Source organism: Myripristis murdjan, chromosome 7 (assembly GCF_902150065.1).
Source record: "Myripristis murdjan chromosome 7, fMyrMur1.1, whole genome shotgun sequence".
NCBI lineage: Eukaryota > Metazoa > Chordata > Actinopteri > Holocentriformes > Holocentridae > Myripristis > Myripristis murdjan.
Genome location: NC_043986.1, coordinates 8,544,671 through 8,558,558, shown reverse-complemented (window position 1 = coordinate 8,558,558; position 13,888 = coordinate 8,544,671). Strand labels below are relative to the sequence as shown.

Sequence of the window (13,888 nt, the reverse complement as noted above, 5' to 3'; positions counted from 1 at the left end):
TTACTTTCCATTATCCTTCCTTTGAAATGAACAATCAGTTTGTCCTTCAGGCTGTGAATAAAAAGTTAGTAGGTAGGTTTTATATTTTGCATTTTATGTGTGCTGACAGTCCTTCCCGCCATACTGAACCAGAGACCGTACCTAGCACCTCAAATTGTTTTTGGCAAATACGGTGAATCCACTGGGTTTCCATTTGTTCGGATGGAATTCAGGGTTTTCCACAGATTGAGTTTAGCACTTCAGTAACCTGACAGTATCTATCCTCCAAAATCCTCCCTGTCAAAACACCGAGGTGTGGCCTGAATATTAAATCTCACCCTAATAGGTTAAACGATTCCCTACACAGACACACACACACACAGACAAATGAATATACACACTCATCCATGCATGTGAAAGCTCGTCCATTCGTTCACACGCAGCCCGTTCCTTGTCGCTCCTCATCACTCTCTCTCTCTCTCTCTCCCTCTCTCCACCCCGGCCCGAGGTCATCCTGCCGCTCGGAGCTGCGTGGAAAAAGTTGAACTTGTGGAGGCAGGCGGTCAGCGGCGGGCTAAAGACTCGCATGTTCGGCTGATAAACTGCCATGAAAACACTGATTAGACATTCCTGCTGAAACCTCGGGCCTCTGAGCCCAGGTGTGTGTCTGCTGGACGGTGACGGTATCAGCGCCGGTGTTTAGTGAAGTGATGAAGGATGCTGATATCTCAACAAGGTGTGTCTGAGATCCTGCCGGCAGCTCGGTGTCCTCCTTTAAAACTCATGAAAACCTGGGCTTGTGATGTTCTGCTTTGTTTTGAGCATATCGTCTCATGTTGATGATATGTTAATTTAATCAGCACATTAGCAAATTCTACCTGTACCCCTACCAGGTGTTTATTATATTATATTATATTTTACTTTTTTTTTTTTTTTTTTGTACAGTTGTCTCTCGCTATAACGCGGTTCACCTTTCGTGGCCTCGCAGTTTCGCGGATTTTTTTTTGTGCAATTTTGCATGCTTTTTTTTTACTGGACTTATTTTTCTACGAAGGTTTGAACTTTGAAAGTGTTGAAACAAGAGAGAAAAGTGAGAAAATGTTAATGCCTGTCTGAGAAAAGTGTATAAAGTGTGTAGTGAGGGGTTTTACAGCCTTAAAACATCTAGAATAATTGTAAAAAATAAAGCTGACTACTTCGCGGATTTCGCCTATTGCGGGTTATTTTTAGAACGTAACTCCCGCGATAAACAAGGGAGCACTGTAAATCATTATTATTCTGATTCTTTCTGAGTCTTCATAAAGTGCCTGCCTTTTTGTTAATTTACATTTTTGTTATCTTTGCTGTCAGTTTTCTGTAAAAATGGAATAATACTGTCTGTGCATGCTGGTCAATACCAATAACTTGGTTTGCACGACTGAAACAGTATTACAAATGTCGTTAATGCCAGTTTTCAAGAAAAAAACAAAACAAAAACACAACCATCAGTGGTAAAACATTCAAACCATTCAAACCGTCCACTGAGATGCTAAATGATTTGATATCAAAACTGTTGCATGGTGCAGAAACACAGAACAGCAGGATCTAATGTATCTTATGTGTCTAATGTAAAACAGTTCTGAGGCTTGTCTCCCTCTCCGTCTGTCTCCATCTCGTTATTTTTTCAGTTTGTCTTGCCAGTTTCTATAAATGCAGACATCGCCATATTCTCTCCCTATCTTATGGCTTTCTCTCTGCCTGCTCGTTACCGTTTGAGCCTTTCTAGTTGTTAAAAAAAAAAAAAACATTATTGCCGCCCTCCCCTCCTCTATAACTTCATCGAACCCTCTATGACTCTGCCTCTATCGCTGATACGTTCCTGCTTGTGTATCTCCTCATTATTTTCTCTGTGCGCCTCTCGCCAGCTGCTATAAATCTTTACACTCATTCTTTCTATAAAACGGCCCCCCGATCTTTGTCTTCAAATAGCCTTTTATAGCAATATCTAACAGGCTTCCATATTGACTGGCCCCAGTGGAGGACATTGTTTCACAGGACCCGTGTTCGCCTGCGCTCGGCTCGTGCCTCCTCTGCTCACCCATTCATCCTGGTTTACATTTGGCCCCATTAGGGGATATATAGAGGGAAAACACTGTAAAGTGTTAAAGTGTTAAAACTTCTCTCATAAAAGTTCCCTCTGCACTGGTAATGATGGTGATCTAGGGTGAGGTGGTTTAAATATAGTATGTGTGTGTGTGTGTGTGTGTGTGTGTGTGTGTGTGTGTGTGTGTGTGTAAGCAAAAATGAAAATGCGGACTAAAACCATACCAGTGATTTTGAATGTTTACTGCAACTTGTCCACGTTTTATATTTCAACAAAACATTTTGCAAATCATGCAGGCGTACTGAAGATTTCACAACATATTATCACAAGCTTGTGATTATCAGAAATGATTTTTTTGGTTGAAACACCCACCATATAATATTCTGCATTGGCAACTTATAAAGTGGCCAACATTCATAAACCACAGAACTTATAATTCGCTGTGTAAAGCAAACACGTCCAAGGGGACTATTTTCCCTGGCGGAGGGAGCGTTTCATTCTGCACAGTTTTAAGTCATCAAAGCACAACAGTGCTGCTGCTTTTAGGGAAACTAATGTGGACAACTAAGAAAGTTTGAAGTCTCTGAAAGTTCATTTTCACATCGAAGTGGAATGAATGGAAAAAACGTCTGGAGAAAAGGGAGGAGAAATGAAATCGTTTCGAAAAGATTCGCAGAAACATCAATTTAAAACACACATAATCACCGGCGCTGTATGGTGCTTGAGGAGTGAATGAGTATGTGTATACAGTACAGTACTGTACTGTGTGTAGTGCCCTGTGTGTAGTGTACTCTGTGTGTACGTGTGTGTGTGTGTGTGTTTGTGTTTGCAGGGTGTCAGTGATGGACAAAGTGTCACAGGTACAAAGGGGCCCTTATGCTTCACTCAGCCGGCACTCGTGTGAGTGACGAGTGACTGAGGCTTCTCTCTCACCCTGGACGTGTGTGTGTGTGTGTGTACACCTATGCATGTTTTGAAAAATGGAGAGAGAGGGAAAGAGAGAGAGGACTAAGGAGAGTGAGACAAGAGTGATGAGAGATACGTGAAGAGCCTGTTCAGCTGAAAGGCCACTCCACTGAGACTCCCACATACCAGTGATGTCCTTTGACACACACATTTCTCTCCTCATACCTTTCATTTAGAGAGTGAGAGAGAGAGGGAGTGAGAGAGAGAGAGAGGGAGGGTTGACAATGACAGGAGACAGGTGAGAGCGAGAAGGAGAAAGAAATGAGAGGTGTTTTGTGTGAGAGAGCAGACAAACAGGTCGTGTTTGAAGCGATCATATATGTGTAAGAGCAAGGAGGAGGAAGGTTGCAGATGTGTGTGTGTGTGTGTGTGTGTGTGTGTCAAAGACAGAGAGGAGAGACACCCTGCCTTCTCGCTGAACTTGAGTTCAACCTGTGTGTAGCGCTCCTGCAGAGGCGTTGCATCAACCTTTTGGCTTTGAAGCCGCTGCCAGATCAGAGAGCAGAGCCAGGTGGAGCGGCGCTGGCTGCAGATGCACCGCCACCCCCCTCCACTCCAGCTATTACACACTCACTTAGTATGGCATGTGCATATGAGTGTATGAGTGTGTGTGTGTTACAACAGTGGTCTTCACCTGGTGCAGCATCACTGTGTCCTAATGATTAAATTGAAAGGATAATGTGACTCTAGTGTGTCAAAAAAGCCACATTCACAGAACGGTGATATATCTAAAATAACAAATTCCAGACATTGTCTTGCCTCTTATGGCCACTAGGGGCAGATTGGCAAGTTGCTAGTGAGTGAGTGAGTGAGTGAGTAAATGTGTGAGTGAGTACCTTTCTGAATCCATGGGGTGCGTCACATCAAAAAATATCTGAGTAGTTTGCATGAGCATTGAAAAGACAAACAAAAGAGCTCTATCAAACTATCAAACTTCATCAACACAAAATTAAAGAACAAGGTGATATTTGGGAGATGGAGTGCTGAAACATCATCTGTGGAGGTTGAGAGGTTCTGGCATCAGCACCTCACACCTGGCAACAAGAACAGACTATCTTTGTCCGTCCTACAGTGGAGTCCACCCGCCCAGCGTGGCACGTGACACAGGCTCTGTCAGGTCAGATGGAGTGTGTTCAGAGCCAGGTCGTCATCGGTAGGGCACAGTCCAGTTCCCAGGATGCACTCTGAACCCTCTCACTTCCCCTCCTCCATCAGAGAAACAGTGGAATATGCAGGGATTTTGGCCTCCACCACAACCCAAGTATCAAACTGCATGGCAAAGCAGTAAAATCGCTCAACTCCAGCTCCCATAATGAGACATGAAACGTGACAGAAATCCCATATCCCATTCCTAACATTACAACTTTTAAATTACAGCCTTTAGCAGAGTGTATGTGTTGCAGACTCTGTAATGTCCGTTCTGTAAAGCTGCTGTGTGGATGTGAAATAAACTTTGTCTTTCTGTGTGATCAGAGCAGCTCATGACATGGATCTCTGTCCTGACTTATCATTTGAGAAACTCAGAAAATGGAAACAAACTGTAATCTTGCTGTGACATTAAGTCATTGAGCACAGTGGTAACTAAAGGCCCATAACTGAGTCAGACAGATGTGGCGCAGCGCCCCGGCTGGCTTTAATCTGCATTACTCATGTCACAGAGCAGAGCACGCTCATCAGCAGGGCAGCCGGGCCGAGCCAGGCCGAGCCAGGCCGAGCCAGGCGGACTGAGCCAGGCGGGCCACGTCACGTCCGCAGGAAGTCAAGAGTCAGAGCGGTTCAAAGGGTTCCTCAGCTCCCTGCTGTTCTACAAATCTCTACTGTTCTGTTCTAGTCTCTACTGTTCTGTTCTAGTCTCTGTAGTCTCTGCTGTTCTGTTGTAGTCTCTACTGTTCTGTTCTAGTCTCTGTAGTCTCTGCTGTTCTGTTCTAGTCGCTACTGTTCTGTTCTAGTCTCTCCTGTTGTGTTCTAGTCTGTAGTGTTCTGTTCTAGTCTCTGCTGTTCTGTTCTAGTCGCTACTGTTCTGTTCTAGTCTCTCCTGTTGTGTTCTAGTCTGTAGTGTTCTGTTCTAGTCTCTGCTGTTGTATTCTAGTCTCTGCTGTTCTAGCCTCTACTTTTCTTTTCTGGTCTCTACTTTTCTTTTCTGGTCTAGTCTCTGCTGTTCTGTTCTAGTCTCTGCTGTTCTGTTCTAGTCTCTCCTGCTCTGTTCTAGTCTCTACTGTTCTGTTCTAGTCTCTGCTGTTGTGTTCTAGTCTCTGCTGTTGTGTTCTAGTCTCTACTGTTCTTTTCTAGTCTCTGCTGCTGTTGTGTTCTAGTCTCTACTGTTCTGTTCTAGTCTCTACTGTTCTGTTCTAGTCTCTGCTGCTGTTCTGTTCTAGTCTCTGCTGTTCTGTTCTAGTCTCTGCTGTTCTGTTCTAGTCTCTGCTGCTGTTCTGTTCTAGTCTCTGCTGTTCTGTTCTAGTCTCTGCTGTTCTAGTCTCTACTTTTCTGTTCTAGTCTCTCCTGCTCTGTTCTAGTCTCTACTGTTCTGTTCTAGTCTCTACTGTTCTGTTCTAGTCTCTGCTGTTGTGTTCTAGTCTCTACTGTTGTGTTCTAGTCTCTGCTGTTGTGTTCTAGTCTCTACTGTTCTTTTCTAGTCTCTGCTGTTCTGTTCTAGTCTCTCCTGTTCTGTTCTAGTCTCTACTGTTCTGTTCTAGTCTCTGCTGTTCTTTTCTAGTCTCTGCTGCTGTTCTGTTCTAGTCTCTACTGTTCTGTTCTAGTCTCTGCTGTTCTAGTCTCTACTTTTCTGTTCTGGTCTCTACTGTTCTGTTCTAGTCTCTGCTGTTCTGTTCTAGTCTCTCCTGTTCTGTTCTAGTCTCTGCTGTTCTGTTCTAGTCTCTCCTGTTCTGTTCTAGTCTCTGCTGTTCTGTTCTAGTCTCTCCTGTTCTGTTCTAGTCTCTGCTGTTCTGTTCTAGTCTCTCCTGTTCTGTTCTAGTCTCTGCTGTTCTGTTCTAGTCTCTGCTGTTCTGTTCTAGTCTCTGCTGTTCTGTTCTAGTCTCTGCTGTTCTAGTCTCTACTTTTCTGTTCTAGTCTCTCCTGCTCTGTTCTAGTCTCTACTGTTCTGTTCTAGTCTCTACTCTTCTGTTCTAGTCTCTGCTGTTGTGTTCTAGTCTCTACTGTTGTGTTCTAGTCTCTACTGTTCTTTTCTAGTCTCTGCTGCTGTTCTGTTCTAGTCTCTGCTGTTCTGTTCTAATCTCTCCTGTTCTGTTCTAGTCTCTACTGTTCTATTCTAGTCTCTGCTGTTCTTTTCTAGTCTCTGCTGCTGTTCTGTTCTAGTCTCTACTGTTCTGTTCTAGTCTCTGCTGTTCTAGTCTCTACTTTTCTGTTCTGGTCTCTACTGTTCTGTTCTAGTCTCTGCTGTTCTGTTCTAGTCTCTCCTGTTCTGTTCTAGTCTCTGCTGTTCTGTTCTAGTCTCTCCTGTTCTGTTCTAGTCTCTGCTGTTCTGTTCTAGTCTCTCCTGTTCTGTTCTAGTCTCTGCTGTTCTGTTCTAGTCTCTCCTGTTCTGTTCTAGTCTCTGCTGTTGTGTTCTTGTCTCTCCTGTTCTGTTCTAGTCTCTACTGTTCTGTTCTAGTCTCTGCTGTTCTTATCTAGTCTCTGCTGCTGTTCTGTTCTAGTCTCTACTGTTCTGTTCTAGTCTTTGCTGTTCTAGTCTCTACTTTTCTGTTCTGGTCTCTCCTGTTCTGTTCTAGTCTCTGCTGTTCTGTTCTAGTCTCTCCTGTTCTGTTCTAGTCTCTGCTGTTCTGTTCTAGTCTCTCCTGTTCTGTTCTAGTCTCTGCTGTTCTGTTCTGGTCTCTCCTGTTCTGTTCTAGTCTCTGCTGTTCTGTTCTAGTCTCTCCTGTTCTGTTCTAGTCTCTGCTGTTCTGTTCTAGTCTCTCCTGTTCTGTTCTAGTCTCTGCTGTTCTGTTCTAGTCTCTCCTGTTCTGTTCTAGTCTCTGCTGTTCTGTTCTAGTCTCTGCTGTTCTGTTCTAGTCTCTGCTGTTCTAGTCTCTACTTTTCTGTTCTAGTCTCTCCTGCTCTGTTCTAGTCTCTACTGTTCTGTTCTAGTCTCTACTGTTCTGTTCTAGTCTCTGCTGTTGTGTTCTAGTCTCTACTGTTGTGTTCTAGTCTCTACTGTTCTTTTCTAGTCTCTGCTGTTCTGTTCTAATCTCTCCTGTTCTGTTCTAGTCTCTACTGTTCTGTTCTAGTCTCTGCTGTTCTTTTCTAGTCTCTGCTGCTGTTCTGTTCTAGTCTCTACTGTTCTGTTCTAGTCTCTGCTGTTCTAGTCTCTACTTTTCTGTTCTGGTCTCTACTGTTCTGTTCTAGTCTCTGCTGTTCTGTTCTAGTCTCTCTTGTTCTGTTCTAGTCTCTGCTGTTCTGTTCTAGTCTCTCCTGTTCTGTTCTAGTCTCTCCTGTTCTGTTCTAGTCTCTGCTGTTCTGTTCTAGTCTCTGCTGTTCTGTTCTAGTCTCTGCTGTTCTGTTCTAGTCTCTCCTGTTCTGTTCTTGTCTCTGCTGTTCTGTTCTAGTCTCTACTGTTCTGCGACTCTGTGCTGTCGCTGAAGTCTGGTGGCTTTTCTCTGCCAGAACTCTGTGATGTTCTGAAAGTTTCCACCGAGGTCCACAGAGATCTCAGCTGTTCTTGAACCTTCTACTGCTGTAGAAACTGCTTCGGTCGCAATTGTGGGGACGCACAAACACAAACACAAACACACGTTTACTTATGCTTTGGATGGCATTACGTAGACTTACATTCATTTTCTGGAGACCGCCCAACCCCAAACGGAAACACGGCTTTTGTCCCCAATTGGACAAGCTGTCCCCAAGTACCGGGTCTTAAGTCTGGTGTGTGTCCCTGAAGGGCAATAACAAAAACAGACCCCCCCCCCCCACACACACAAACATTCTTATACTTCTATCTTGTGAGGACATTATATCGTCTTCCTTTCATTTCCTACCAGCCTTCGACAGCCTTTCCATAATCTAAACCAAAACCAACACAAGCCTAACCCAAACTCTTACCCAAACCTTGAACCTGTAACCTTAAAGACTCACACAAAACTAATCCCTCTCAATCATCACTGATGAGCCACAAGCAGTGTGTGTTGGTGTGTGTGTCTGCAGAGCCATTGCCCTCTGCCTAGATTTTCTTGTTTTGCTGAGCTCGGGACTCTTCTGGGCATCGGGCTTTGGCAGCAGGTGTGTAGCTCCCAGCCAATAGCAGCGCACGGTGCCAGATCAATAGCAGAGCATCCAATAGGAAGCTGCAAAAATTGTGAATGTGTAGAAGAGGAAATATAGCGAGTAGAGGATGAGGATGAGGATGATGATGAAGAGTGATGTGATATTGGCCTTTTTTCTGTTGGGTAGGTACGTGCCAGCGGGCACGTTTTTTTTTCTAGGATGGCGACTGATTCGTTTACATTTTGGGTGTCGATTCCAGTCTGTCACCATCCTAGGAAACTAAAATTGACTGCTGCAATGACAAATCCTGCTCATTCTGTCTTGAACCCTAACCCTCACCCCGACATGCCTCAAAACTCAATTTGCCGGCCAAAATGTCCTCACTTTCCTGACTCAAAAGCATGTTCTGGTCCTCACTATGTAGCAAAAACAAGCATACACACACACACACACACACACACACACACACACACACACACACATGCACACACAGTGGGAAGCCTGGCCCCACAGCAACCTTTGCACATACACAATAAGAAACAGATCTGTTTGGGCTTTCATCATAAGCCTCTTTTTGAGCACATACTGAGCAAATCTATGGTAATTCTCCACAATAATTTAGGTTTTATTGATTTGGCATTAAGTTGTTTTTTTCCCTTTCATCTCTTTTCTTTTTTCCCCCCTTTTTATTTGGCTGTGTTTATATGTTTATCCCACGTTCCTTCCATTACTCTTAATACCATAGTCTTAATATGTTTAGTTTTATTACATATCTCTATGTTTCATGTCAGTTTACTGTTTGTCATGACCTTCTCGTTTGTGTGGTATGCTGCTTTGATTTTACGCTTTATTGCTGAATGGGAATTGTCTTTGCTGAAAGTACACTGCAAATAAAACATTTTAATTTATCTGTTTTTTTCCCCTCCCTCTTACCCCTCTCTCTGTCTTACGCTGTCTTTCTATCCATCTCTCGTCCCGCCACCTCTCCCTCGTCTCCGTGCAGACCTGCTGTCCACCAACAGGTCGTCCATCTTCAGCGGCCACCACGGCCAGCTCTCGCTAACCGCAGTCTTCCTGGACGAGTACCACGACCGCCTCTTCCTCGGAGGGAAAGACGTTCTCTACTCTCTCACGCTGGGCCCTGTCAGCACCGAGTCCAAAGAGGTGAGTGATTCGGAGAAAATAAATACAGTCAGGTTTGAGTTTGACCTCTGTGTTGGTTCCACAGTTCTGCCAAGGCCTATACATCCTCACAGACAAGCTGCTTATGTGTGGACAGGGAGTGCTAGTAATAGAACACTTATAATGGCACTGAAGAATATGCATCTCCTTTACAAATGTCTTTTTACAACACACCTTTACAGACTACCCTTTTCTTCTCCTTTCTCTCTTTTCTTGCTTTTAAAGACATTTTCCTTTTATCTTCATGCGTAGTGCTATAGTTTAGGTGTAGTTTTACATTTTTATGTTCTATACTTTTTCTACACTGTATAGTGTACATTTTACACCATGTCTGTGTTACTTTTTACTTTGCTTTTCAAATGTTTGCCTGTGAAGCACTTTGTAAACTTTTTAAAAAGCGCTATACATGTAAAATTGTTAACTATTAAAGTGATACTCCAATGTTTTGGGCAAAAAAAAAAACTTTTTTTGATTTGCTCAGGCTGAGACAAGATGTTTGATACCACTGTCACCTCTGTACACCCAGTGGTTCAGCAGTATTCCTTCAAAAGTAATGATTAATGATATTCTAAATACTGTACTGTAATGTTACCAGTAATCTATTATATACATGAGAAATACTTTGGGCAATGCATTAAAAATGAAATAGCGACTTCAATTTTTTAAAAAATAGTGGCAGGTGTTTCAGTTACAGGTCTTCCATAAACTTCATCTGTCAATCACCTTCATTACATAGTCATTGTGTAAGAAAATAACCTTAGATGGTATATAATCATATTTAATATATAATGATTCCCTCCCACTGTGGTGATCGATGTGAAGGTCTGAAAAATAGTCTCCACTTTGATTTAGCTGACACTGATGTCCTGCAGTTTGCCTTTTTGTTTTTCTTTTTTTGATACAGCTCTTTATTGATTTTTCCATTATTAAGGTAAAAATACAATAAGTATCATGTTGAAAAGGCCGGAGCATTTCTCAGTTGGAGGGCTACTGAGGAGCCGGCAGACATGATACCACAAAGTGCTACTCCAGGGCAGGGATCTCTGCGTTTATCTGAAGAGGTTTTGTGTTTTTTTCCACACATTCCATCCTTGCAAAACACCTGTAAAGGCGCTTTCTGTCGTAAATCGACCATAAATCTGTTCCCTCAAACCGCCATTTTGTGTCAAACTCCTGCTGGTGCACCGTCAGTGAAAACGGTCTCTTAAAATATCATTAAAATAAAGAGCGTTGCATGCACAAAGAGCAGCGACCCAGCTTTTACATGGCAGTGAAAATGAACCATGAGTACTTTTGCAAAAACATGATTCTAGGCAATAACTAATGGATTCATCCACTGTGTATGTGCTACTCCTTTGGTTTATTTGAGTCATTTTCTTGATAAATGCTCACACTGGAGTGAAATCTTTCTGAAGTAGCAGCGCTGTTTCAACTCTTTGACTCCAATGTCAATACAGTTTTACATCTCTCTTCCTCTGCCAGACCGTTTGTAAGACATCGCTCCTTCTCCCGCCGCAGGAACACCTGCAAAAGCGCAGCCGGTCGTAAATTAGCCGTGTTTTTCCACGTATGTCACCTTTAAGCTACTCATCAGCGTGTTATTAAAGACGTGTCAAAGGCGGCGCTCGGGCTGTGAGAGTTACAGTTGCTTTGGCTCACCGGAAAGACATGAAGACAAATGGAGCACGATCCAGAAGTCAGATCCATTATAACTGCGGTGCAACAGATTTCCACTGTCATCAAACACCCTGCCTCTGGCTAACATGGAGCGAGCGAGGGAGAGAGACAGAGAGAGAGAGAGAGAGAGAAAGAGAGAGAGAGCAGAGAACAGATAGGAGACTAAATAAGAAGTGATTCATGTGTGAGGTCTGCTTCCACTAAGCGGTGTTATCACAGGCAGCATCAGGAGGTCTCTCCGGTTAAAATCATTCAGTATCATTACAATAAAAGCTCCAGACTGTAAAAGCAGCACCGGTTTGGCAGCCGCGGTTTTCAGTTGTCTGCTATCACTTAATACGTATTATAACTTATTCCAGTTGTTTACTACCCAATCATTTTGCAAGGATGTCCCATTTCAGAACTTAACTCTTCAAATGTGGTGAAAAAAATGCCACCTGACGCTGATTGCTCAGTATTACAAAATTAAAAATTATCATATCCAGTAAAATGTTCCGATATGTCAGAAAACATCGCTAGTGTTCATTGTAAGGCTCGAAATCTAATGACGGGTATTTGATTTTTGAATGACATCATGCTTTTCAAGGTGTTTATGCGGCCATGTGGCAGTATTTGAGTTACCTCATGTATCACTGCGCCGCCTGTGTCCAGCCTTTACATGCAAGTTTATATCTGACACAGTTTTCTATACAGCCATATGTTACACCAGTTATGTATATGTTTACCACAGCTGCATGCAATTTTGCCCCGGTTAATTGTTGAGATGTAATTTGTCCATATTCCAACGTAAACACACAACTGAAATGACTTATAAACAAGGAAATATCTGAATTTGAGTTTTAAACAATTTACTAATTAACATGCACTAATCCTTCCTCGTGTTTCTGGTGATCATGGGGAAAAACTGCAGGTGATTTACTAAACCACGATGCATCATAGATTAAATTTCAGCGCAGAATGCGACGCAGTTCAGTTTTAGAGCTGATTTACTGCGGCGCCGCGGCAGCCCGTTTCAGAGGCCGCACCAGAATTTCACGAAGACTAGATATGTTAACGATTACGGAGGAAAAACAACATGTGCATCTCATTTTGGAGTGGAATTTAACTTTAAGATAATTTATTCGTCCCACCAGTAGGTGTAGATATGAGTTTTGCTGTGATTTGTGGCGTTGGGGGAGCAGACTTTTCTGAGTTTCTTTTATTTTTTCTGTCATATTTTCTGAGGTTTCAGAGAGTTTACTTTGGAAGGCTGTGTCACCCGGGCCATGAGCATTTTTTAAATTAAAACAGGAGTCCAAATCATCTACATGTGGATCTGCAGAAGAATGGCTTCGGGGGGGAACACGCCGCACATTTTTATTCATGTTTTACTTCCCTGTAGGGTGCCCAGTGCAATCTTTGTTCCTTTCAGCTGGAGTCTAGAAAGTGCAGAAGAAATATAATTCCAACTTTAGAAGAGAAATCCCAGACGTGCTGTAGTGCCTTATGCAGCAAACATGAGTAACTTGTGCATGTGGTAGCTTGTGTGTGTGTGTGTGTGTGTGTGTGCATGCGTGGGGGGTCGAGGAGACAAATGACAAGATAAAGTGAAAGGAGAGTTGAAGTAAATAGAGCCGTGCTCATCTGCTCCTTTAATTCCCCTTCATCCCTCTCTCTCTCTCTCTCTCGAGCGTCTCTCATTCAGCTCTCTCTTGGCCGCTGATCACAAATGAAGCTCGACGATCCTCCTCTCTTACTCCTCTAAATCTTTACAGTAAATGCGGGACAGTTTGTTGGAAGCGTTTCACAGTTTAACGCCCACGCCTCTGCCAGAGCCAGCCACTGGGAAATCTATCAGCGGAGCCGCTCTGCCAGCGCAATGAAAGAGCGGTTTATAAGGTGCACGTCCGCCAAAAATCCCATAAACTGGTGCTGAAAAGAGGTGGAAAGATAAAGAAAACAGACGGAACGAAGACAGCCTGTGCCTTCCTTCAACCCGGGAATCATCCGCCCTAGCAGACATTTTGATGTTGAATTGTTGCCATGACTACATGTACCAATGCTGCAAATTGGTCTAAATAAAGCAATAACGGTAAAATTGAGATGACATCCGTAGCTGCTGCCATCATCGCCCTGTGAACTCAGAAACCTAATTATAGGATCTTTCTGATATCAGTTCCAAACAGTCTCCAAAGCTGTTTGGATATGATTTTATTTTTCTTTACTATGAAATCTAATAATTACCACCGTGCATTTACTTTTGGTTCATTATTTGATGTATTAGATCACGAGGTATGGAATGGAGTTGCACTCACATCATGATTTTTTTTTTCCTCTCACATTTTTGGACAAAACGATTTCAGCCTTTAGTCTTCATCAATTGTCCTTGAGAAAATGTGCTGTCCAGAAATGTGTGCGGGGAAAATAAAATCATCCAAGAAACATGACCATGAACATTATTATGTTTTTTTTTTTTTTAACCATTCCATGATATCATATTGGGAAGATTTTGTGCTCATTATAGTTGACGATTGTCTTGGCCTCTTCCTGCATTTGTGGCCTAGAAAAGGGCCTTCCCCAAACTGTTCCCACAAAGCTGGAAGCCGAGAATTGTCCAAAATGTCTCGGTGAGCTGAAGCGTTAAGATTTCCCTTCAGTGGAACTGAGGGGCCGAGCCCAGAAACACCAGCCCACAGCGTGACCCCTCCTCCAGCAAACTGCACAGTCGGCACAATGCGCTCAGGCAGGGAACGTTCTCCTGGAGTTCTCCAAACCCAGACTCGTCCATCAGACCGCCACATTGAGACACCTGATTGGTCGCTCCACAGA

General features: G+C 43.2%; 1 protein-coding gene across 1 annotated transcript in view; it reads left to right on the top strand.

Annotated features, from left to right (window-relative positions):
* Nucleotides 1-9,190: 9,190 nt before the first annotated feature.
* The window catches only part of sema3bl (sema domain, immunoglobulin domain (Ig), short basic domain, secreted, (semaphorin) 3bl), a gene marked incomplete at its 5' end in the record, with an annotated part of 65,597 nt that continues 60,899 nt past the window's right edge, over nt 9,191-13,888 (top strand). The window contains one exon of the mRNA XM_030056334.1: nt 9,191-9,385. Within this exon, the coding sequence (XP_029912194.1) occupies nt 9,191-9,385 (195 nt within the window). The remainder of the gene's footprint in view (nt 9,386-13,888) is intronic.